The sequence below is a fragment of the Helicoverpa zea genome, chromosome 21, assembly GCF_022581195.2.
Source record: "Helicoverpa zea isolate HzStark_Cry1AcR chromosome 21, ilHelZeax1.1, whole genome shotgun sequence".
Taxonomy (NCBI): Eukaryota; Metazoa; Arthropoda; class Insecta; order Lepidoptera; family Noctuidae; genus Helicoverpa; species Helicoverpa zea.
The window spans coordinates 6,097,470-6,124,215 of record NC_061472.1 but is presented as its reverse complement, the minus strand read 5'-3'; the positions used below and the strand labels follow the sequence as shown (position 1 = coordinate 6,124,215).

At 35.6% G+C, this 26,746-nt stretch overlaps 2 protein-coding genes across 9 annotated transcripts in view; one reads left to right on the top strand and one right to left on the bottom strand.

The window, feature by feature from the left end:
- The window catches only part of LOC124640621, a 41,630-nt gene extending 35,730 nt beyond the window's left edge, over positions 1-5,900 (top strand). For 7 of the 8 annotated variants that reach the window (XM_047178478.1, XM_047178473.1, XM_047178477.1 and 4 more), the window contains exons 29-31: positions 574-737; positions 1,257-1,377; positions 1,801-5,900. In XM_047178478.1, the coding sequence (XP_047034434.1) occupies positions 574-737; positions 1,257-1,377; positions 1,801-1,853 (338 nt within the window). In that variant the 3' untranslated portion in view covers positions 1,854-5,900. Of the gene's footprint in view, positions 1-573; positions 738-1,256; positions 1,378-1,795 lie in introns of all 8 variants that reach the window. The other variant, XM_047178479.1, reaches the window with a different exon arrangement.
- A 218-nt stretch (positions 5,901-6,118) lies between these two features.
- LOC124640623 lies at positions 6,119-7,305 on the bottom strand. Its single transcript, XM_047178480.1, has 2 exons — positions 6,778-7,305; positions 6,119-6,600 (listed from the first exon to the last, which is right to left on the bottom strand). Exons 1-2 carry the CDS (start codon positions 7,173-7,175, stop codon positions 6,183-6,185), a joined length of 816 nt encoding a protein of 271 aa, XP_047034436.1. The 5' UTR covers positions 7,176-7,305; the 3' UTR covers positions 6,119-6,182.
- Between the last annotated feature and the right edge of the window lie 19,441 nt (positions 7,306-26,746).

Sequence of the window (26,746 nt, the reverse complement as noted above, 5' to 3'; positions counted from 1 at the left end):
AGTTTATAGGTTTTTGGTTTTATTTGGGGGGTGGAAAAATATGTTGGCATGCCCATTTTCGACGAATTCCACAGCCATGTCAGGCTTTTATTACAATTTATTCATTTGAAGTATACGATACTGTAGGAAAAGCCTTATTAACACGCTTATATTAGCTTCACTTGTAACTATGTACGTATATGTAAGAAAATCTTGGAATCTTATTTTGACCCACTTCCCGGTCTTCGACAAAATGATACAATTCGATATGGCGGCCTCCCCAAGATGGACTGGCTGTTATGAATCTTGTAATTTTTTGTCAGTTTTTTAAACGATTTATTTTATTTACGCAATGCCGTTTAATTTCAAGTCCGGACGGCTCTCGCAGCTCCTCGCTACTGAGTTATTTTGTATGACACTGCACGGGTACAGTAGAAACCACATTAACTTTTTCGAACAAGTTCCTTATCTCGCGTTGCGAACGGGGCGGGTCGCTAGTAAATAATAAAAGAAGGAACTTTTTTCCATCCGTGTGTCCCTTGACACCTCCCAGTTTTGGTTAGTAGTTTTACAACTAAGCTCCCTTCCCCTTAGTATCGGAAGGCATGGAGGAGATGTCCCCGCGCACGCCGTGCTCGGGCAGCGCGCGCGGCGAGGCGGGGCACCGCCGCGTGCTGGAGCAGCGCCGCCACCTCGTGCTCAAGCTCTTCCACGAGCACGGCATGTTCCCCACCACGCAGGCCACCACGCACTTCCAGGTAACAGCATATCCAAACTAATACTATAAATTCGAAAGTAATTCTGTCTGACTGTCTGTCTTTTCTTCACGCCTAAACTACTGAACTGATTTGTGTGAAATTTGGTACAGACATAGTTTTGAACTTGAGAAAGGACATAGGATAGTTTTTATAAAAAAAAAAAATAATTCCGGACATACAGCGCCATCTATTGGTCAAACCAAAAATCTGCCGGAAGTCAAAATTCCACGCAAACGAAGTCGCGGAGAAAACTATTACTACTATGAAGAAAAATTATTTGTTTCAAAATAAAGCATCGTCAACATGCCTGCCGGGGCTACGGTATTGTTCGAAAGAGTTACCGCGGCCCTGATATGTACCACAAAGTAGTACGAAGGAACACGATGGATTTTTAGTTGGTAAAAGTCTAACACTCCCTCACCGCTGCTAACCCACAGTGGGAGAGGAGGGGGTGTCATTTGACGGGGGGGTGATTTTTAGGTGGTAAGGGTTTCACTTATCATCTTGTTTTATTTACAGGCTACACACATGGATATTTTCCCGACTAAAATGGCTCTACAGTTAAAGATTCGCGAAGTGAGACAGAAACTGATGGCTCAGTCCAACCTTACACCCCACTCCGAAGTGAACACGCCTACTAGTAAGTATTACTGCAGATTACAGCGATATATTTAATTAAAGTAGAAAAGTCGAGCACTTATAATAATCGCGAATTATGTTATAGCTCTCTAACCTTTTACATGAGAGTGACATCTTAACTCATATTTTAGAGAGGAAATATTTTTTTGTATTCAAGATACTCAAAACTACAGAACTCCTACGAATTTGCGATATTGGAAAATTGGACTAACCTCGTGTGACGCAGGTTATATTTTTACCTCTCGGAACGCGAAAGAAACCGTGAGAAACAGTTAGTGTCAAATAAATCTTTAAAACGTAAAACAACCAAAAGAATCGCGATTATAATCGGAAAAATGCTAGACTTTTTGTACTAAAGTTTTTCTTGATCTTTTGACTGGCGCAAAACATGTTGTTTTCAAAAGCAATTATATCTTTATTTCAGTAAATTCTCCAATCGCATCAGCGCCTATGCAGCCGACTTCGACGGCCAGTTAGCGATGCGGGTACACCATCTCTATCATTGTACGAGAGTAGGACCACTTGGTGTTTAGCCGTTCATAGTACGTACACAGACGCATAAACATGTGTTACCTGCATGACAACTTTTAGGTATTGCCAGTTCAAAAAAAGTACTTATGTCATTTGAATTTTAGAACTTCAATTTGAGAATGCCTAAATCGTATTCTGTGAACGGCTGAATATCTTAGTGGACCTCGAAATGATGGAGTTGACGCGAAAGGTTTCGTGATGGTAAATGCAGAAGCATTTAATACAGTGATTAGATTAACGTATAGCTACTCGTTTATAGTATTTTATTATTATTCAGAAGTACTTTTTTAATTAATAAAAGTTTAAAAAATCATAAAAATTAATTGGTAATGTTAAGTCCGTGAGAATTGGCGATGCATGGTCTAATTGATTCGTTGATTTAAATCTATGTTTAAAGTAGTTTTTATCTAAAAATAACAGTGGTACTAATGGTTTGTTTCCCTTATCCATAGTATCTTAACCAATATTGTTTCCTGTAAATGTATGAGCGCACTATGCAGTCAGGCCGTAGCTACCCTGACCACTCGGCCGGCTGCCTAGCGCGACTGCCGCATAAGTGAGTAAACGCAGTGAAAAGGTTATGAGATATTCATATCTAGTGTTTTACATTACAAGTAATACAAAAAAGCAAAAAATCACAAAAAAATACCACTTCTCTCTTCTTCTGAGGATACTTTAAAGCCGAGCTTTGTGAAAAAGTTACATAGTTAAAAGTTTTCAACTATATTATCACTTTAAGGTAACCTCAGATCAATAGATACATATCTTTATTCGCTTTTAATTGGTTATTTTACTAATAGATCATTTTATTTCATTGTTTAGAGCACATCGTCATTATGGGCACGATCTCAATTATTATTTGTATATTTGTATTAAGTACTTTTGTTAGTGAGTGCAGTATGTCTGAAATCTGTGTTGTTGCAATACCAATTACTTTGCAAGAATTCTGCAAAAATAAACATTTATACTGAAACAAAATATAGTAGATTTCACATCATTGAATTGGCTGTATTTGTCTTTTAACGCTCAAAAGTTCTTTATTTGCTTAATTCGTTTAATTATTGTGTGAAGCCATTAAATATTTCGTAACAGTCCCAGTTGAATTTCGTTGCAATATAAGAATAATTTTATTAAAATCAATAAATATTTTAGAGTTATATAATAATATTTGCAATTGATATATTATATTTACTTCAGATTTGTGTGTGTTTATCGAGAGATACGGTTTTATTTAAATGTTGCCTTCACTCAATTGGATATTGAGCGAGTTGCGTGTAAGAGTGTCTTATGGAAGTTCGTTTGTTACGAATTGATTTAGTGATTAATGTGGTCTCTATCAAACATAGTCAGCTGGTAATATAGTTATCGATAAACTATGACAGAATAATGCTCATTTGCCGTATTCAATATCTGAGATTATGATCGACGTTAACAGCGAAATATTTGTCATGTCGTTGATAAATGCATTTAAAATAACTGACACTCAGGTGTTCCTATCATAAATGGCAAAATGTTGAAACTATCCAAGATAGTATACAAGTTGTGCTTACATAGAGACCTAAATAAGTGATATGTTTTCTGCGACGCATAGTGAGTGAGATGTGTGAACATTATGCGAGTAGTTGTGAGGTCAAGCAAGGAACTTTGGTGCGAACATTTTCACTATCGTTTAAGTCTCTATTATTTTGTATTGTTTTCTATTTATGTTGTGATGTTGGTCTTCCAAGTGTTTCAAATTATTTCATTTTATTAGATTAATATCTACTTATTTAATATTGTACGTTGTACAGTGGTTTATCGAGGGAGTTGTCGAGTGTTATGATACACAATGTATGCCGTGTTCGAGTGAATCATGTGAGTGACACAAATTGTAAACATTTTAATAATATTATTATTACTCTTTCTGTCAGTAAACGATCGACGTAGCGATCCATTTTTGAAACATAATGCTATGGTTTACAAAAATAGCTCAAATCAGTAACGACACTAGATAAATCAATATTTATATTATATAATCTCATTGTAAATATTAGTCGTATTGTATACTAGCACTAAGTATTCCTGGCTCTCAAAGTAATTAAGGTTTTATTTAGATAATACTAATTATATTATAGATAAAAAGATAAATATATAATTTATACATGTGAAATTTCGGCCAATACAAATGTTATGTATATCAAAATTGTATTTTTTAAATGATCTCTTCGGCGTTAATAGTATTTAGATAATTGCTTTAGGAGTCCGGAAGTGAAATGAATTTATTAAAGGTATAAAACTTAAGAGATATTTTCGCACGGTTAAATATTGTATCTCGATAGGCATGTAGTCGGGGTGTGTTCCAAAACTCGTCAGTTGTTCTATTTAAACTTATGTATGGTAACACATTCAGATAAAATTTACTGCTATCATTCTCACTTCTTGTATTGTTCAAGCTGCCAATGCTAAACTAGCGAGCTTTGGTACGCAACCCCGCGTAGTCAATTCATCATAATCGTCATTGTTGTCATACATTAACTCATAAATAAATAATAGAACTTTTGTTACCAGTTAGAAGTTATATACACATATGTTTTTGTCCTTAGTTCGAATTAGTTACATATTCGACCTAGACGTTGTTACGTACCACGTGTATTTACGACTACAATAAACTTTGACATGCAAGTTGAGGGAAGCTGGGTAATTAATTCAAAGTAAGGACAAGCGATAGGCCTCTTTTCTTAATCAATGGAATAACTATAACTTTGACTCACAATAACACCCATATAATTATTAAGATTGGTTTTCAATTTTACAATATATGAATATAATAGAAATATAATTATTTACTAATCAATATATCTTATATGGCAGGTGAATCATCCCGAGCTAGTGAAAAACTGTTGGTTTTCCCTTCGAGCGTTCAATTACGAAACGATTTCGATTCGATTATTTACGAAATTAAGTTTTAGGTTCATATATTTTATTTTTCAGCACTACAACATATATGTTTTCATAAAATTTCATACAATATGCTACAACCATTTCAATTTATATAAATATTTTCATGAATAGACACTGGAGCTCAGTAAAAGCAAGTTGCATTTAGTTGGTAAACGTATATGAAATTTGTATGAAAGCATACATGGTGGTTTATTTACACACTTTGTTGCAATATCTAATAAATATATTATAAAAAATAGAAATTTTCCTCCATGGTTTATCATTGTGATGGTTTGTACTAAATGTTTCAATTTGTTTTTAAACTGTCCATATAAATTTAAGTTTGCCTCTTGTTGAAATAATTATAGTTTTGATGGTATGTTGAGATTTGAGTGAATGATTTTTAAGTGTGTTATAGTAATAACAAATATGAAAAATCTTAATGGCTGCATATTTCTAGTGCCTTATTGACTTTCAAATCTTAGTTCATACTCATTTGTGACACTGATGCATACCTACTCGATGCTTTGGATTTAATTCTCGTCTCTAGGCTTTGTCAGTCAATAAACAACAGGTAATAGGCAGTTTTACTTTATTAGACTGAATTAACTATGTTGCATAACAAGTTAAATGTTATATTTTAAGAAATATTAGCAATTATTTCGAAAGGACATTTTAAATAAAGCATTTCATATTCGTTATTTATTTCTTCTACATAAGCTATTAGTGTAATTGTTTAGTCAAAATGGTAAATGTAAATATCTTGTTTAGATGATTTATTTAGATTTTAAGTGTTCAATTTAATGTATATTAGATTGAATTAGAGACAAAACAATCATAAGTAAAAAATGAATATCTGAATCAGTAACCACTTTTACATGAGCAAGTTTTTTAAATGTTTATGAATCCAACTAATGGACCAATAAGTGGCACTTTAAATGTAGACATTGTAATCAACAACAAACCAACTGTGAGCAGGTAATAGAAAACCAACCCATAGTGTTGTGGACAGTTTGTTCAAGCATATTGGATCATTGTATGAACTTATGTTAAAACATAAAAACCTCGAAAACATTTTGCGTGTTTTATTGTAGAACCCTATTTGTCATCAACCAACTGCAACTGAGACTACTACAACCTACCCATAAAGAAATAAATAAAAAAACAATTAGACCTGCAAATGGAATAATCCTCAATGAGTGAATCATGGGCAGAGCGATCTACCTGTGAAATTACAATTTGGAGCAGTGCCAAAAGCTGGGTGGTATACATACGCATAAAATAAACACAAATAACATTTAATTAATTTATTAACGAAATAACACTTCACTAAGCAACATTTAATTACAATCACTTCTATACTGCATGTACTAATAGTCCTGGTTTCTCTTGCTCTAACATGGACAGAGCAGCTTGTATCTTTAAATCATCACCAGGATCTGTTATAACAAGAAACTTTAACGCAGGCATTCTAGCTAGAGCAAAAATAGTTCCTAAACATATATTACAACCGCTTATATCTAAGTATTCAAGGGTATGGCCATTTTGTCCAGCTAATCTGTCAATGCACCATACATCCACATGTTTGTTGTTTTTTAAACGTAACCACTTCAGGCAATGCAGGTTCGACAGGTTTTGTACACCCTCGTACCGGATGCCATTATGATGGAAATTGGTACAGTCTACAGCTTCTACGAGGTACCCATCCGTGTAACGATCAGGAAGGTTCAGGGTTTCTATATCTCCAGATATCCATTCTTGAGAACCCTTCAACCTGGAACACACATTATATTTTATTAGCAGTTGGACAACGCAATTGTTGAGTTATCCTAGTATAACAATTAGTGTTTAAATCATAAACAAATCAAGTTTGGCAAATTATGTCCGTTTGTACAGTATTAAATCACTGTGTAAGTATTACTTATCATAGGTAAGTGGAGCCAAAAGTTACCTGACTGCACACTGCCGATATGTAAAGAAATGCACTGCTCCTAGGTTTGATCCAAGTGTAGCAGTTCTTTTTGGCAAATACTTTTGATTTTCTATCTCTTGTAGTTCCTTCATTTCAGCATACCATTCTTTGAAGACCTTAAAACTGAAGTTAGGTATGCTCGACATAAACTTTAAAATATCCGGACTTGGATTTTTTTCCACAAAAACAGAAAGTTTGGTTCTAAACTCTCCATCTCGTTGTATCCACGGCTTTCTCCATTCTGGGTATGGCTTACCATATACCATTCGGGGCTTCGGTCCCTCTTCTTCAATTTCATATTTAGACTTTTCACAGTAACTCCGGCCGAGGCAAAACAGAGATCGATAACTCTTAAACGGTTTTAAACTGAGCGCCATAATAAACAATTTTATTTAATTTGAAACTATTTACATAATATTACAGCTATTATTTTGAATTTCATATACCAAGGGCAGAAGGTAAACAACAAATTTATTAATTTTGAGGTTAGAAAATTGATTCTGACACTGACACTGATAGTTGACAGTAAGCATTTTTTCTTTGTGTGACATTCGGCCTTAAATACATAGAGATGCAGAACGACGAAGAAAGGAGGCATATTCAAAACAAGAAGAGGAAGAAGAAATTAAATAGAATTCGGAAAGGAATCATCACCGTGACGCGCGGTATGAGAGAGGTCGATGTAAGCACAGAGTAACTTATAGTTGTAAGGAGAGGCCACTTACAATGGAGAGGTCACTGGAGAAGCATTCTCTTAAGCACTATTATAATAAAGAGAAAGATTTGTTTCTTTGTTTCTTTGTACCCTAAACCCACGGGAAACAGCTCCTTATAGATAAGCATAGCTGGGCACCGTTAATAAAATTGTTAACTTCGTTAATCGTTAATCCGCTACAAAAAAAGTTAGCTTCGTTAAACGTTAAAGCGTTACATTTCGGAAGAATTAACGCAAGTTAAAGTTAATCGTTAATCCGTTAACTACGTGTAAAATTGCATTTTTATATCGTAAATAAATAAATGTGTAATTTAATCGTTGGACATAAGGTGCATATTCCCCTTCATAAACATTAACATGTTGAAGTTCTCGTCTGAAATGTCGTTCTTAATGCTAAAAAAACTAAATGTGTTAAGTTCACCTTGCCTAATGTGAAACACTTAGGACCTAATATTATCCTAAATAATGAAGTTCTTGAAACTGTGAAGTCAACAGTGTTTCTGGGAATAACAGTTGATGCAAAGCTACAGTGGGGCTCGCATATATCTAGCCTCGCGGGAAGGCTTAGTTCTGCTGCCTACGCCGTCAGAAAAGTAAGACAATTCACTGACGTAGACACAGCTCGACTAGTCTATTTTAGTTACTTTCATTGCGTTATGTCCTATGGTATTCTACTGTGGGGCAAAGCTGCAGATATCGAAAACATTTTCGTACTACAGAAACGAGCCGTTCGTGCAATATATCAGTTAGGTAGCAAGCATTCCTTAAGGGAGCTTTTCAAAGAAATAGGTATCCTTACTGTGGCATCTCAATTCATCCTTGCTAACATACTATATATTAGGCAGAATATTCATCTCTACACTAAGAAAAGTGATGTCCACAGTATCAACACTAGGAACAAGCATAAACTGTGCGTACCCATTCACAGGCTTCACAAGGTGCATGGAACATTTAAGGGGCTAGGTATACGATTTTATAATAAACTTCCTCAGTCGTTACTAGAATTGCCATTTGATAAATTTAAAGTCCAAGTCAAATCTATTCTGTCGAAGAAAGCCTACTATACTGTAAATGATTACATAAACGATAAGAGTAGTTGGTCCTCATGTTAAACACCGGACAGCTTCAAGAGTTATCATTGATAGTTGATGTGATTTACTTTTATTTTATACGTGACATTTTCCATTTTGTATGTATACAGACAGATTATCACCATCGTACTGTTTTCACGATGAGTTGTTTCGCAATTTTGTAAATGGTTTACTAGCGACTGTAAAACTATTAGTATTAACTGTTTTCTTGTTATGTGGTTGCAAGTCGTCATGCTCCCTTAGACGGTATTGCTTGCGGTAGCGTCGGTGGTCGGGTTGCCTCCCTCCCTCAAAAATGTGCGAGGGGGGCGATGGCTGATCCTCGCGTTATGCTCGTGAACGGGTGCTGCTTGTGGTACCAGGTCGTCTTGCTGACTACATATTTTCTGACTCGTAATATAATGTGTATGACTTTTGATTTGAACAGTAGTCCTAGTTCACCGTTTTCACTGTTTATGTTGTAAATTTGTTTTTTTTTTTTTATATATTATATATATAAAAACACGTCGTGTTTCGCATGTCGCTGAGTACGCCCTAAAACTATACCTATTTTCACTGAATGGAGGCATTATGTTCTCTCTTTTTTTTTTCCGACATTTTTTTTTTTTTGTAGCTGCTTGAGTAATAGGTATGGGAAAGGTGTGTACTAGCTAACATGATTACATGTTTACTTGTTTTTTTTTTTATACAAATTTATGTGTATAATTTTGAGTGATATTTTTATTTATTTTTTTGTATACGGTTCTTCAAACCATACAGACAGAATTGTGTTGCTGGGGAGTTTGTTCCACCACTTCTTCTTCCCAGCAAAAACACATAGGAAGTGGTGAAGGGCGGGCGTTTTGGGGGCTGTCTTTTGTAGATTTGACGTTCAAAAAGTGCTGATTTTCAGCCTACTTTGAATAAATGACTTTTGATTTTGATTTTGATTTTGATTTTGAAAGCGGGGCTCGTTTTGGTGTTAAAATGTCTTTACCCGTGGAAAACAGAGGTTCTACTGCAGCGCTTGAGGGTATAGCAGTATTGTATTTAATAAATAGATTTATAAATATCTGTTCCCCGAGGAATCCGGTGCTCCAATACCTACTCTTGACTTTGAAAGAGCAATTGAGCTGAATCGGGGGTCAAAGGTGTTCGTACAATCTCTTGGAAGAAGGCACCATAGACCACATCCACACAGTGCGGCAGATTATACAGAAGACCGAGGAGTATAATCAGCCCCTGTGTCTAGCATTTGTGGACTATGAGAAGGCCTTTGACTCGGTTGAAATCTGGTCTGAAATCTGGTGTTTCACTCGCTGCCACGCGCCGCGCTCGCCGCGCTCGGCACTTGTCTGAACCTGCTTTTCGCGCCTCGTCCCGCGGAGCCGTGCGGTAAATTAATAGTAGGCATTAGATTAACGATTAACGGACTTCTGCATAATTAACGGAAGTTAACATGTCCGTTAACATTTTTTAAAGTTAACTTAAAAGTTAATCCGCTAATCAAAATGTTAACTTCGTTAATTAACGATTAACGGATTAACGAGTTAATGCCCAGCTATGTAGATAAGTTTCACTGTTTCAGCAGTTCGTAAGTTTATTGGGCAGTCACTAGGTACCTAGACACTTATTATGCTAACATATTTATTTGATTTTTCGATCTTCAAAACGATAGGTCTTGAAAACCCGGTTTTGCCTAGTGCTTCGGGCTCCTAAGACGGCAAACCCGCCGTACGTGATCTCTACCTTGATATCGTACAGGATCAAGATAGGTAAAATTGTTCGATTTGAACAATAATTGGTGTGTCCGATAAAAGTACTTTTTACCTACATACAATATCACATTACACGCAATTCATGTACAGGATCCATTTGATTCAATAAAATTTTAAAACGTTTCGTTGCAATAATAAAAGGTAAATTAGTGTTTTTCAGCCAGAATAAGGAAAGTAGGTATACATATAAATGTAGGTCATCATCATCATCATCTCAGCCATAGGACGTCCACTGCTGAACATAGGCCTCCCCCTTTGATCTCCACAGATACCTGTTGGAGGCGACCTGCATCCAGCGTCTTCCGGCGACCTTTATAAGGTCGTCTGGTAGGTATTCTCCACTTTTTATTACTGTAACGTCACACGCATTTTCTTATTTCGATTAAATTTGAAAACAGCTACGATTAATAGCAGAAGCCGTTAAATAGATTTCTCGGTCATATTTCATCAAGTCACTTTTTATTTCTCTCTGCGGGTAAATTTAATTATCCCGTCGTCACGTCTTGAACATAAAAGCTTAGTACTTTTATGTTTTTTACGCCAAGTATTTGCGCCTTTCAAAACAGTTCTTCAGAGGAAACAACAGTCATGTACTAACATTTGCAAGTACCTATATGACAAAACCATTTTTTTTTTGTTTAAGATGCTGCCAAAACTGTTAACATCAGCAGAACTAACCAGTCGTTGAATATACCGTTTTAAATTAATGTAACACATCTCGGTGAAACATAACCCCTATCCTCTAACATCTTGTTTATAATCTCAGTTCTTAACAACATAATAGCGCTTAGTGGATTACATTTTAATCGAATCGCCATGATGTGTGGCGCGAGTCGACTGCACTCGCTAAGTTAGCTTGACACAGTAATGGCGGCAGACACCAACTCGTTAATCTTGATTTAAAGCTCAGCCTTCACTAACATCTCTGTGGTTTTGTTTATTGTTATTATTTAAATGATCCCATTTCCACAGTTTCAAGTAAAGGAGCATAGAAAATAAGTCCTCTTGGAGTTGGAATGAGGCAGTTTACCTTTTTATACTCCAAACAATTACGACAACTGATTAAACTTTAAAAGCAGGTACTCAATTCAAAACACATTCCTAAATAAATTAACTAGGTATTTCAGCAAACAAATCCCGAAACAACTTTAAAATACCCAATTGAAGGACTTTAAAAGCGTTAATTGTTCAGAGCACGCGTTCAAATTAAAATTGTTTCAGTCCTAATTGTACATTTCGGCGCTCAATTTCGCTGGAGCGTACCTGCGAGTATCTGACGCAGTTGGCAACATCGCCTTAATTCTCTGAACAGGGGGATTTTGACTTTCAGAGTGGCTTTACTCCCCGCATAACGGTTCCAGTCTTAGATTGGACCTGTGTGGCGCGTCTGTTAATTCGATTGTTCTACAGGTAATGAGCCAAGAGGCTGACTCGAGTAATAAGTTAGACATTTTAATGCAATTTCTTTGATTCGCGGCTTGAGATACCGCCGCGGTAATTGGTCTGGTTTTCTTATGTCTTATAGTTCGGCCATTCAGAGAATGCGTTCCTGACACGTCGCGATTGAACTGACGACGTAACTTTGCAATGGCGTTGCAGTTACGATAAAAATATTTTTGCTGGTTGTTTACCGTTTTAACAATTGAGGAGCATTAAAACAACATTATTATATCAATAATCAATGAATGTTATAATTTTGTGCCAAACTGAGTGTCAAATAACTTGGTAAACAATATTTTTCTAAATCTATACTGCGCTATTACAAGGTTATGTCAGCGGTTTATATTTTGTAGTGCTGTGCTAAAAATAACAGGCAAGTATCGTAATCTGTTCTTATACAGTTATAATATAAAATAATACGTTTTGATTTTCTTTTTAAGAATTGGAAAATAATGGACTATAAGACTTAATTATAACTTTTATGAAATATAAAAATAAAACTATGACCAAACCGCATTTTTATACTTAGATTAAAAATGGTAACCCCAAATGGCGTTATGGGCCGCCATTTTGTGACGCTAAAACAGTCGTCCGTTGTCGTTTCGTGCGCATAGACCACGTTTTTCAAGTGTTTTCGATCTGTTTTTATTTGATTACGCGGCTTTTGTTAGACCGAGATATCAGGATTGATTCTGTTATTGATAATAATATAATTATACATGTAGGCGAAGATGATGATGAAGACACTACCTCCTCAAGCAAATCGGAGTCTGATTAATATTCTGTATGCACATTCAATTCAATGTACTTGTAACAAAGAATAAATAAAACAATTTTATTATATGAATATTACCTTTTTTTGGTTTCCACTTAAATAACTAAAATATAAAACAAATGATTCCGCCAATTTAAAACGAAAATAATCTTAAAATAATGCGGCGGTTCATTTTGAAGGAACGGTAACGAACTCAGTGTTATGTTGTGCCCATCACTAGTCGTGACTAACTGATAGGTGTCAGGAACGCATTCTCTGAACGGCCGAAGTATAGATCGCGTTAGAATGTTAGGTTACTGGTATTTCCAATTAAGAAAGTAGGTAATTTAATTTAAGCACAGTCTTGCGTCTTTAGGTGCTGTTATGTTAAGAATGGATTTTTTCTTTAGTTAAGTACCTTTTTAAAAGATTTTTTTATATATAATTTTGGCGAAATTGAATTACTATCCCGAATCACAGGTTAGTACACACCGGATCAAATCGGTCCAGCTGTTAAGCAGGAGCTAGGTGATTAGTCCACGTAGGATAACTATGCTATTTAACAATATTGAACATCTCTCTGTCATGCCTCCTTCGAGAATGATCTACATAATGAAAATGATCAATTCTATTAAAGCGCCCGCTGTCTTCTCTTCACTTAAGGTTAACGAAAACAACCTTTTTCTGAGTAATAAGTAAGGCTCTTATTTAATTCATCAACTGATGAGCTGACAGGACAACGAGCCTCCTTTGCATTTCCGAAACGTACATGTTTTATTTCAATTTTAATTCCGATTGTTTATTTAATTATCTGAGTATTCTTGTTCATATGTAAGCCGAATCAAAAATCTTTGTTGTTTTTATCGAACGGAGATTGGTTTGCAAAAATGTAACGTTTCATGATGGTGGGTATTCGGGTCACGTCGCCGTGCTTTTTGCGAATCACGACAAACATTTAAATTGTTCCCCAAATTACTAGATGTTGCCATGTTCGACAATTGTGTTGCTGCAATATCAAATAACTATTTTGTTGTCGAACGTATTTCAATTTACATATTCACCATTAATTGCTGTTGACTTGGGGCAGTTACGCAATTGTTCGTTTGTTTATTTTGAGCCCGTTCAAGTTTTGTTGTTTATGTTGGTAGATGACCTATATACAAAGTGGAAGATTTAGTTGTGACGATACTTCAGCGGCCGAAATTCTACGAAATGTTTTGTTAGTTTATAATATTGTTTGTCGATGATGAAATAAGAATCCATCATACATGTTTGAGGATTTCGTAGCGGTTCTCCACACGGTCGGGCGGCGTTCGTGTGAAAGGTTTGATCATATACAATAGAAGTTAAGTTGAAACTACAAGAGACCCGCTTCACTGCCATCCATGGGGACTGAGGTGTCATGTGTAAATCCCCTTACCGAACAAACTACCGAAACAACAGCCCCGTCACTTGTCCCATAAAACGCACAACAAACCGTTACTCCAGTATTTACATAACTAGATCACAAAGCAACTGCGATATTTCCAAGCCGTTGGCTGCAAGACATATGGACATGATTAGGCCAGCATTATTGTGTCTTCAGGAGCATATTTCAGTCGGTCGAGCATTAGTCCCACAGTTGGAAGCCAGCCAGCCTCGTTTCTGATGTATCCCCCCGGTTACTTCCCGACTATTAATCATAATTCAATAATGTTCGCCAATGAATTGCCCATTTTCGTCCATGGAGTTTTTATAGAGGAAACTGTTTTGTGTTGGCCTTTTTTCTGTGTGTATGATAAGTGGTAATTACGTGAGTGTTGAGTGATGTTCTTCTGTTTGTATGATTAATTTTGTGTTTGGAGTCCTGTCTAATTAAGTAAGTAGAAGGTTAATTGCCATCTTGTGTATATAAATTTAGTCTCAGTATTATGTCCCAATTTAATCTGTTTGCCATCAAAATAAAAGATTCTCCAACACAAATCACACATAGGTAACTTATCTAACCTACACGTAGAAAGTTAAACAAAACAATATAACCAAAATATTCGCCGTAGTAAGCCGTATTTATGCAATCTTACTGAAATATAGTCCGCGATATACGCCATGTCGGACAAACTTAGTAAGTACATATTACGTGTTATCTATACGTTGTAAATCACGGCAGAAAGGACGACGATTTTTCACCAAGGATACAATAGTTTGTATATTTAATCTGAGTAGCATTGGGGGATGGATATCATCCCTTTCACATAGATCCTGGTTGTTTACTGTCCGTCTCATCTTCGAGACTCATAAGCTACTCCGCTTTGTGCGTTTTTATTTTATATTAAAAGGAAATTAAATGGGTAATGGCTGCCAGGATTAAATTATTTCCTTTATTACTCGGAGGTGTGTTGTGATGCTTTGTTTTTGTTTTTCAGTTTATTGGTGGACTTTTATTACTGTATATTAATTAAAAATATGTGTGCAATTTGCGTTATATGGACAGGTTTTTAGTATCTTCAATATGCTCAGATGCTGTTTTATGAGATGGAACGTTTTATAGTAAAAAAGTGTCGTGAGAATGTTTTACAAGAATGCTTAAATATCCATGTCTTCGACGAGGTATAGAAACAAGAATAAGCAATAAATAAAAAACATACTCATTGTACAAACATAAAACATTACACACAGCGGAGTAACAATGTAAAACAACAAAATCAGCCATCTTGTTTCTGGTAGTAAAACATATAAGTTAGCACACATCTCATCTCTGTAACACGACACTAATACCGCCCCGCGGGCTCGCAAACTTTAAAATGAGCCATGTCAAAACAATATCTGACGGAGATTTCCCAAAGGTCGTAACTTCATATGTGCCAAACAGGTCATATAACGTGCGGATAAAAACTATGCGATACAAGAGAATATATACTACATGATTTTTTTTATTTTTTTGTAAATAGAACCGTTTTTTCTTGTCTTGTATTTGAATTGTAAAAGTGATTCCAATGTTTGTAGCAATTAAGTTCGTAGCCGCGTAGTATTACGTAGTCATGTGCTACGGCGTAGCTGCTAGTCTTGTATTTTTTTCAAAGATTTGTCTTTTCGCTGCGGGTTGTTCGAAAGAGATACCGCGGCCCTGGTACATAAAAGGCCTATGACGGAACACGACGGTTTTTAGTCAGTAAGAGTCTGACACTCCCTCACCGCTGCTAACCCACAGCGGGAGGGGTCATTTGATGATTTTTGACGTCGTTAAAAAAAAAAAAGGTCTTTTCTTTAGAAAGGAGTCTGTTAAGACTGGTTTAATTTAAGCAAACATCAATTTAAAGTTTTTAACTAAAGTATACATTTATAAACAAAGTACATACAAGTATAAAATACACAACACAATGTGTGTGAAAGTACACAGTCTATGTAGTGTATTCGCTAATATTTCAGGGAGCACAAGTTCCCGGATCGAATCTAACTTTAAGTTAGTCTAAGTAAGGACGCGCTTTACTCACTATGTGTCTTTTAGATTGAACATATTTCGAGATCAGTGTACTTTAGTGTTTCTGCGTAGATTTTGCATAGCTCGTGATCAAAGTTTTTGAGGAACATGAAAGTTAGGACATTGTAGGGAACTTCTTGAATTATTTTTTGTAATGCTGTTAGATTGAAGTCGTGATAATGATAGGTATAGCCGTGTTTCGAAGATATTTTAGAAATGCAGCTTTAAAGGTAATGGTCGTTCCTTGTTCACAATTTTTTTAATTTAAGCAGGAAACCTTTGACCAATGAATTATATATAACCCAACCATTTTAGTGCAATTACAGTCTTATGACGTTTATTTCAATAAAAACATATAATATACCTGACCTAAATACCATTTACCATCGAAGGGTCTTTATTATTTTACATCTATACAATAACAATACTAATTAAACCTTAAAGCAAGTATTACCAAGGAACCTAGTTAGCGAGAACCGTATTCTAGCAATTTAGATATTGCCCCTACCTTTAATCAGGAGATTAATTTTTCTGCAATAAAAACTACAGTTTTTTAAAGCAGTTCTTATGTCAAGTCAGGACTTTTTCAAAAGACCTTTAATTACGGTATATGTATTTATTGCGGTTTCTTTCTAAATATACATATTTTAAGAGCCCGTTATGGGGGAAATTACTATCATACTTGTATACCATATGATCGTAGATAAAACTCAATTTACTTTTTGCTTGTAAATATTGAAATATTAATGATTATCGTACGGTGTAATTGCATGTGATTGGCGCTCATTATGTGATGGTGTAATATTGCGGTCATTGTAAATTGCTGTCATTACGTTTTGCTGAAATTCAGGTATGACGGACGGAAACGTAGACCGACACTGAGGGGCAATATTTTAATGAATACGTGAAGAATTTTCGTGTGTAAAAACACTGGTACTAAGACGTATCCGATCAGTCTAGAATCGATCGAAACATATTCTGGGAAAGGCAAGGCCGCTAATGGTCATTGTGGTCTAAAGTTGAGAACTTTTCCATGTTTGGCATCCAGGATTGAAATCTATATATTTTTTTTTCTAATAAGAAGAAAATTAAACATCGTCAATTGTCTAAAATTGTTAACTTTCTTCAAGCCAGTTTACTAAGTTTTTACTTGACTTAAGTAAAAAAAAAATGCAGGCTTTATCTAACAATAGGATGAATGAATATACACACTGGTATGTTATTGCAAACATACATATACAAAGACCTTATTTACGAGCAAATTACAGCGATGGATCCACTCTATCTCGCACATGTTATAATCACTCAGCACGGAGAGAAACCAGGTGTAATTCTAGCATAATTACATTACGATTGCTCCAACGTGAACTAGCTTAATTTAATTTACATAGTTTAGATCGTAACTACGAAATTGAAAGTGGCTGCCCTAGTTTGCAACGTAATATACTACTCGCTTGTTTAATATATTCACGGGTGTATCCTTTCTTAAGTACTAATAAGTTTTACAAACAAACATAATACAAACATTAGAAGCCCTATTTATTGCCTTGGAATATCGGTGTCTAATTATAAATAAATCAATCAGGCAGCATCATCATCATTATCTCAACCATAGGACGACCACTGCTGAACATAGGCCTCCCCCTTAGATCTCCACAGATACCTGTTGGAAGTGACCTGCATCCAGCGTCTTCCGGCGACCTTTATAAGATCGTCTGTCCACCTTGTTGGTGTACGTCCTACGCAGGTAGCATGTTCAAAAGGTTTTAGGAATCACAAAAAATACACCCTAAACAGGACAAACGAAGCATTGCTAATATTCCAATCGATTCAATTAAACTGTCCGACAAATATGTGCGAACACAATAACGAAGCTTTAATAAAACTAACAAAACAACTTGTTCCGTTTATTAACTTCATGTAACATAATAATAATGTTTGGCGAAGTTTTTCAATAAAATCAGTTCCGCGCTTTGATTCGGCGCCCGTTGAGTACAATTGGCTATAAGCATATAAATGAATAATGAGTTAGGTTGCTCTGTATGTGTACTTTTTAGGGCGCTTCTTTATTTTTTATAGTGCCCAATTAACACACATACTCGTTTAAATAAAACTACTTTTAAGTTAGTTAAGGTATGTAGAGTGAGTGCTAGCTAGTATGTGGTGTATAAATCATTTTTACAGTAATTTTATGTCAATATTGCATATTGTGCTTTATAGTAATATACAAATTACATTGTATACAAATTACATTGTATACAAATGTACATATCAAACATATATTGCAATTAAATTTTCATGTTTCTCCGTGGTAGGTATATCAAGGTATGTAACTGTCCATAAAAATGTGATGTTTCGAATCTAAATGCTCAAGCTTAGCAGACTGGCTCAACAACAACCAAGTCAGTATTGACAGTAGATACCGTTGTTAGCAAACATTTTCATTCAGATTGATTGTACAGCATTTCAGTTCTACCGAACTTAGTTTCACTGAAAATAAAACTGTAATTCTCTTGTTTAGGATCCTCGCTTTAATTCTCGTCCAACTTTGTAGGAGCCATCTCCGTTTAACTTCAGCGCAAAGAATTAATTATTCTTCCAGTGAACAGTAGATAAGTAGTGCTTCTATAGCTAGTGTCAATTTAATTTTCATTCGGGTTACGAGCTCGCCCGAATTTGCTAAACATGCACTGAGCTGTTACATCACCACTTTTGAAGGACCTCCTTAACTTCAACACTATGTTCCTAAGATCTCTGAGTACGAAGAAGTAGGGAGGGGGACGGGAGGTCAAGTAATACCGGTTAATGGTGAGGAAGGAATCCGCCTGGTGCCGACAACGTTGCTATCGTTACGACAGCTGCATTGTACAAAACTAAACAATTATACTTTACAAACTTTATTCCTATTATTATAGGTATTAAAACTTCTGTTGTTTCACTAGTTTTTGTAACTCAGGTTTTGTTTAATATTAGTCGCATTTTGGGGTGTTTTTGTGACGATGTTTTATACAACTGCATTTAACAGAGATATTTTTTAAACATGATACATTTTCCCAAATAATACGGCTACTCACGGTCTCTTGCCTTAAAGTTGTCTCAACAAATTATTTCTCTGTTTACAAGATCATCACCATAATCATTATAACCTGATAAAACCAATATTTTCAACTAAATATCAACAAAAAATCACGTTGCTACATATGAATAAGCCTTTTCATCCAAAACCAGAGCTCACAGTTACAAATTCTCTATGACTGGTGACAACATCATACAATGAGATGGCATCTACACCACGTTCTGCGTGAATAATCGTTTGCCCATTTATATACGAGCCAATGATTTGGCAATTAAGATAATATGAACATTTTACTGTTGGCCTAATGGCTGCAACGCACTACCCATTAAATAGCCATTTATATTACCCGCATGTGTGAATATGTTGCATTCCACTTTAGATATTATTATTTTGTTTATATTTGCAATTAGTATTTTTGGTTAGAGAATGTTATTAACATCATTTTATTTTACTAGTTTGGTTGATAACGTCAAATTATGTTCAAAAAACTTGACGTGACTAAGGTATCATAAAAAAAACTTTCGCGTAATTTTTACTAATTTAAGTGGTTTCGTAGAATTTGGCTTCAAACTATTTTCAGCTAATTTGAAATTCAGCACGATATTTAAAATAGTTTTTATGCAGATATTCCGATCTGCTATCTGGCTTTTCGAATGAATGAACTTGAATAATTCATCACCTTTGTTCCAATAATTCTGCTGTTTTACGAATAATATATTCTTTATTCATAAACTAAAAAGTAAATTCAAGAAAAAAAAAACTCTGTTTGACACATAGGCAGTGAACTGAAACGCATTTTATGCACATAACTTATGTTCATAACTTTAATTTCTGTGTAAGAATATCGTATGCCCCCTTTTCACCTGTTTTAAGTTTATCATTAAGTAGTTTTAATTTCACCATAATGGTTAAAATATATGGATATACATATCTATCGGACTAAGCAACAGTAACAACCTACTAACATATATTAAACCAGGTAAATATGAAAACTTGTGCAAACCTGGCAAGGAAAATACCATAAAACCGATGGATATCATAGAAACGCACACGACGTGGATAACGGTCACATTTTAACTTGTTTGTTGAAAGTTACGGATACTATCCACTGTCTATCGCAATCGATACAACAGTTTTGGAGTTTATCCAAAACATATGAAGTTTCGTGAACACTGGATCTTGTCAAGAATTTGTTTTGGGGCTTATTCTTGCTGTTTTCTGAGTTAAGCTGTCTATATGTATGTAGGAAATATATTTTAACGATTTATTTTATCAAAGGAAGGAAATAGCCAGGAAGATCAAAGTAAACTTAGATCTGCTAAAAATATAACAATGAATAGGTATTTTTACCGGGATATAGAACTTGAAAGGTTTCTATGTTATATTTCTTATTTTTTCAATGAAATCCGTGCTTTAATGTAAATAGGAATATACATACATGTAGTGTTAGATCATACATGACGATAGCAATCCCAAACTTTATATTATATAACGCTAGCATGTTCTTAGGGTCGACAAATACAATCATTTGTTATTGTTAATTAGTAATCCGCGAGTGAATAATAGTGAGGACGTGGCGGTAGTAATTGCCGAATTATTCAAATGATTTATTGAACGGATCCCGGATTCGCCGGGATACTGAATGATAATATTGCTGAGTTATAAATAATTGTGTATAGATCGAAGATTGATCATAGTTATTCAGGTCACCGGTTGAAGCTTATGAGTAAATAAATACTAGTTTATTTGGGCCCCTTTTGAAACAATACTTAGAACCTTGGCGTTGTTAGCTTGGCAAAACTTAGACTAGTTTGAAAGCTTGGTCATTAGGCACCTATCGTTCATACATGTATGTGTACGTAGAAAGACGAAATTTCACTCAATTTCTCTCTCTAGCAAACTATAAAGATTTGCGTGAGAACATTTCAAATTGTGCGCTACAACTATGTGATATAACTATATATAAGAGCTATAGAGGTACCAATGCCTATACTTCAGGCTTTCTAATTACATCGAAGCAGTCATGCTCGAGAAGGAGGAGGCGGAACGCCAGAGAGTTCGCACCTCTCATCCCGGCCGCCGCGCTGGACCAGGTAGACACCATGGGCGCCGGGTGTCGCGAGATGACTCCCGGCCACCGTAGGCGTGGGTCTGTGGGCGGTGAGTTCGGGTGGCTCATCGTCCCTCTGTCTGCTTAGACGACAGACCCGTGTCGACGGCGCGCGTTGTTCCACGCGCTCCTCAAAGAGATGTCAGCAACCTCAGCGGGGCCCAGCAGGGCCAAGGCCTGCCGGGGCTGCGGGTTGTTCGAAAGAGATACCGCGGCCCTGGTACATAAAAGGCCTATGAAGGAACACGACGGTTTTTAGTCAGTAAGAGTCTGACACTCCCTCACCGCTGCTAACCCACAGCGGGAGGGGTCATTTGATGATTTTTGACGTAGGAAAAAAAAAAGGCTTTCTAATTACATAATAATACAATCAAACAAGTATAGTTTCCAAGTTAAACTAGGCAAGTCCATTAAACCCTAGCGACTACTAGCGTTTCATAATGGCATAATACATACATTGCTCGCTACCATAAAGTAATTAAAACCACATTTGAAGTGTGCGAAGTAATCTAACGGGACTCGTGTTAAAAAGTAAAGTGTTAACGTGCATGCTAACGTACTTTACAAGCCTTCTCTAATTTAAATTAGCTGTCAAGTTTTTCATAAGGCTTCACTCGCTTCATGCTTAACGCACTTAGATAAAAAAAACTTAGATAAAAATAAAGCATACTTACTATGCCACATGGAAGTTAACCATAGTATTTTGCTCGTATATGTTGACTACAGTGACTAAGTAATTAAATTATTAGCCAATTTTAGAGACTGACAAGGACTAAGTATTAACTGTCTCTTACCGGACATAATTTATTTATATTGCTAACATACGAATAGATTATTTGCGTAAACGATGCTTTCTCTGACGGTTCTCCACAATTTCAATGCTTTTATTAGCTTTCCAATTATTAAGGATTTTTTCTTGACTCTTTTTCTTGCATTTTTACACATAAATAAAACTCTTTGATGCTGTGTCTAACTAAAACGGCATTATAAAGATACTAAAAGCCAAACAAACTACTACATCTTACTACATCGTACTAAAGAACAGCTGTCTACAAACTTCTAGAACAAAAAGTTGAAAAAAAAATCTCCACGAGTTGCGGAGGTCAAAGTTTCTTTGAAAAATTGAATTCGTAATGAAGTGGGAACAAGATTTACAAGCGTTAATTTTAACAAATAGTTTGAAAGATTGATGAATTCCGTTGAGTTCAATAACTTTGTTGTGTATTGGAAGGTTCTGGAACTGACTAGGGACGTTTATGTTTATGAATATCTGTGATTTTACTTTCTTGAATACTGAATCTTGAATACAAATTGTTTTTCAGGACAAATAAAAATAAAGGCACAAGATAATAATGTTAATAGAAAAACCAAAAGAACATATTCTTAATTTGTTATTAATTATAAAATTCTTTAAGTGTTCTTAAACTCCCCGATTAAAATAAAATATATCAGATAGGTACTTACATAATTACTCGTACAAATTAACAAATGAAAATCAAAATTTCTATCCAAATGTAGTGTAACAAATTATAATTGTGTTGGCACCTCGCGTCTCAAATATTCGGCTGCACAGTGCATAGTGTTGGTATGTGTAATTTCACCCTGAATGTCCCGGGACCAACGCCTGTCACTACTGCTCTTGGTAAAGGCTGGGTCATGTTACCTCGTAGCTTACTCGAGGCATAAGGCAGAGAATAAAGCAAGGAATACACAATTGGGAAGGCAAAGGCCACATGTTTATATTTATCGATATATTCTGATTGACATGTGTCGTACACTGCAGTATGTAACGACGATTAAGCGCGAGTTATTATAAAACGGTATTAATAAGAGCTGGAAATTTTCAGAGACACCGCTAGCTGTCATTAGTCCAGCAGTGACCACGGTCGGTGCAGTTAGGCTGAAATGCTAAAAAAACGTATGTATCTATCTGTTTAACTTGAGATGTGATTGGTCATTGATGATCATATCATTAATTTACATACTTATAACACGCCCATTAATATAGTTTTGACTATCAAAGTGTTACGAAGCTGATTTGCTTATATCGGACTTTAGGTCAAGATTTCTAAGACACAAAGTTTTTTTCGTTAACTTGACATAAAAATCAGGGCCACATCAAAAAAGCTATGTTATTATGACTTATATTAAACTAAGTAACTAGTGTGCCCTACTCCTAACTAGAATGTTCCCACAAAGCCCGCCCCCAACACATGTAGTCGAACCAACGCTAACTCCCTGCGACTGTGTTTAACAACTTTTAATTCTGAACGCGAATCGCTGATCGAGTTTCTTTGTTATATTAGTTTCGCTCTCAGTTTTAGAAAATAAAGCGTCAAACAACCTGTTTTAGAACTTTTAATATGAAACGTTCATTGTTTTCGGTATTTATATTGTGAGGTTAATAACATTGCAGTTTATGGAATGTTTATTACTACCATTTCAATAAGTCTGATTTGCGATGAGTCGAAATATCTCCCCTTCTTCTCATTGTTCTGTTATCTTGCTTAGAAATAAAGTCCAACCCGAAATTCAGCCACGTCGGCTGTCCTAGAAGGATCAGCTAGATTGTAGGACATAACATTTTAGTGCAGAAACAATCTAAAACGATATGACGCATACTGTTCTAATTCATTACGTAACCACACAAAACTGTGACTAAAATTATTAACCGCGATCCTCAATTATTTCCACAAATTCATTACACTTCACCGAAACAATACGTAATTGAATAAAATTATACGCACTTGAAAATGGACAAAATCGAGCGTTTTAGTAATCAGTGGTCTGTCAGGGCTGGTGGCTCGATGTCCGATGGCACAAAGCTAATTCAGAAGGTGCAGCTGGCCGAATAAAATCTAATTACACATTCGGAGGCTGGCGACATGTCCTATGATGTTATATGCAGGAGTAATAACGGCTAATCCTGCACTGACCTAGGGCGGCTGCGTCACAAATTACTCGCTTTTGTCCGTCAACGAGGGATTTTGGCGCACTGTCTATGAATGCATTATATCCTCGTGCATAATGCAGTGCTGCGTGTAAGTGCATTAACATACAGGTTATGTCACTTCAATTAAAATAAAGTGCATATTTATAAGTTGCGGTTCGTGCGTTTTATTGGTGCTGACACTATGTTTCAACAAATGAAAACCTGGTGTCCCATACCCAGCAGAAATCCTTCATGAAGTAAACATAAAAAAACGCAGCGATATTTCAATATAGGAATTGTAATTGAAATCTACAAACATGTATAGGTACTTATTGCATGTTATTTCTATTTATCTCTCTTATGTTTTTGTCTAGTTAAATAAATAGGTACATAATGACACATTAAGGACATTTTTATTTTCTACAAAACGCGTTATATGGCGTGCTTTTAGTACGATGTTTTCATAAAATCATTTCAATGTCATTATAAACGGAATCAACTGTATGTAGCAGCTAAGCCTTTGTCATCCCGAGAACTAATGGAAGCTACATCGACTTTAATTATATACCTGAGATACATTTCTATTCATGCAAAACTACACACGGATCCAAAATGATAGCATAAAAATCTGTAGCTACATAATTTACAGTTAATCTCTACAAATAATACAAGTAGTTCTTGTACCATTGAAACTCCCAAGCCAGTGATTGGGTAAACAATAAAATTTTAGTGTCACGGAAAACGTCTGGCTTCTTGAAATCTGTGAACGTTGAAGATCTGAGACAGGGAGGAAATATCCTTAGGGCACAGACCAAAGCTCAGCACAATTCTATGCAGTCTTTAAGTGCACTTTAAACAATAATTTTCAAAGGTTTTCGAAGCATGCTGACGTACCTACTTAAGATATTTGTTGTGTTTTAGTTATTTTTAAATTAAAGTTTTATGATTATGAAATTCCTTATACTGATAAATAATTCTGTGTATTATTTTCTAATAGTTAGAAGTAGTAATTGTTACTGGTAAATGGTAATCCGACGAAAATAAACAGCTGCCTAATTTCGGAGAAAACGCGTGATATTGTATACTTTTTATATATTTATTTTTAATATTGCACACTGGTTTCATTTCCTTATATTTCCTCCTTAGACAGAAAATTTTCTGTTAGGAACCATAATGAAATGCTCACACACGTTTTGGCGTATATAAAAGAACCACAATGTTGTCGGTATGGTAAATGTTTTGGGAGGTTTCGAGCTAAATTTCAGTACACATACCCCTTTATTAAGTAACATGGTTTAGCTATAGTCTTAGCTTAAATTTAACTAACCAAATATTTTAACAGCGGCTTCGTCTATATGCGAATCTATTTTGGCAAAAAATCTCCTTTTACCCGATATTCTGATGAGCTAATTAATTCGGTGACCTATATCTTTAAACAGGCTTTTAGCGTTATCGTCTGTTTTTTGCCTACATGTGACTTTTACGATCGTGATTTTCTTTTGTGCGATATTGATTCTACGGCTTCCATATTTTCGACACCATTTTCTATAGAATTAGAGATGGATCGTGATTTAATTATGTGATAAGCTGTGGAAATATGCAAATTATAGAAACATTTAGAATTTTTAAAGTGCATATTTTGAATAAACGTCGTGAATCGTGATTTATGAATTAAAAGCACTTCTCATTATTTCCTAAACTATTCCGGGTATAATTTGCATCTCCGTTAAATTCCGGTGCATTGTAATGCAGTGCATTACGTAACGTGTGGAGTGCAGCGTGCAGCGCGGGGCTGCATCGCTCGCTCTGATATAAAAACGACGCGTACATTTAATGTAATTAACTGTTTGTAAGTTGTTGCGTATTCCACGCTCCCCACTTTCTTGTGGATTTAAACAATTACTGTTCATTAGGATGCACACAGAGCGGGCTTTTGTAATGCAAATCCATTGTTTTTGTGCACGCCGCTCCTACACTTTTATGTGAATGTACGTTGTATGGTAAACATAGCTTGCAGTACGTATGTACGAACACTTTGCTCACTCACAAATGAAAAGCAATTTCATAAGTGGAATGCACCAGAAAGTACATACGAAGTTCGTCTTAACTTTATATAAAATTCAATATTTCCGAGGGAGCCGCGGCGCGGTCCGAAGTCAAACAGTCTCAGTCGGGCGACTCGACGAATTTAAAGGAATCTACCATAAAAATAGTAAACACAATTACTGGTTGTGAAAAGATAAATTTTGGTCTAGCAAACACGGTTGTATCTCGAGGGGAGGAATCTCTCGCAACTTTGATTTGATTCTTAGAATTTGGCGCGGCATATAGAAAATATTGCAAATTCAGTTTGTTGTGTAGTGCGGAGGCGAGCGGCGCCGGGGGGCGAAGCTCGCTAGTAATCGCATTTCAGGCTCGGAAGCGCGCTTACTGTTGTGTTAGTATCAGCTGCGATAGCGTACGTGACGCGGTGTTCATAGCATATCATTTTATTATGAGGTTTTCATTGTCAGATCATATTAAGAAAAATAAAAAACGGTTGTAATACGTCAAACATTCAATTCTATTTAAAATATTGTGATTATTATTCAACAGGAAAGGTACCCATTCGTTTAA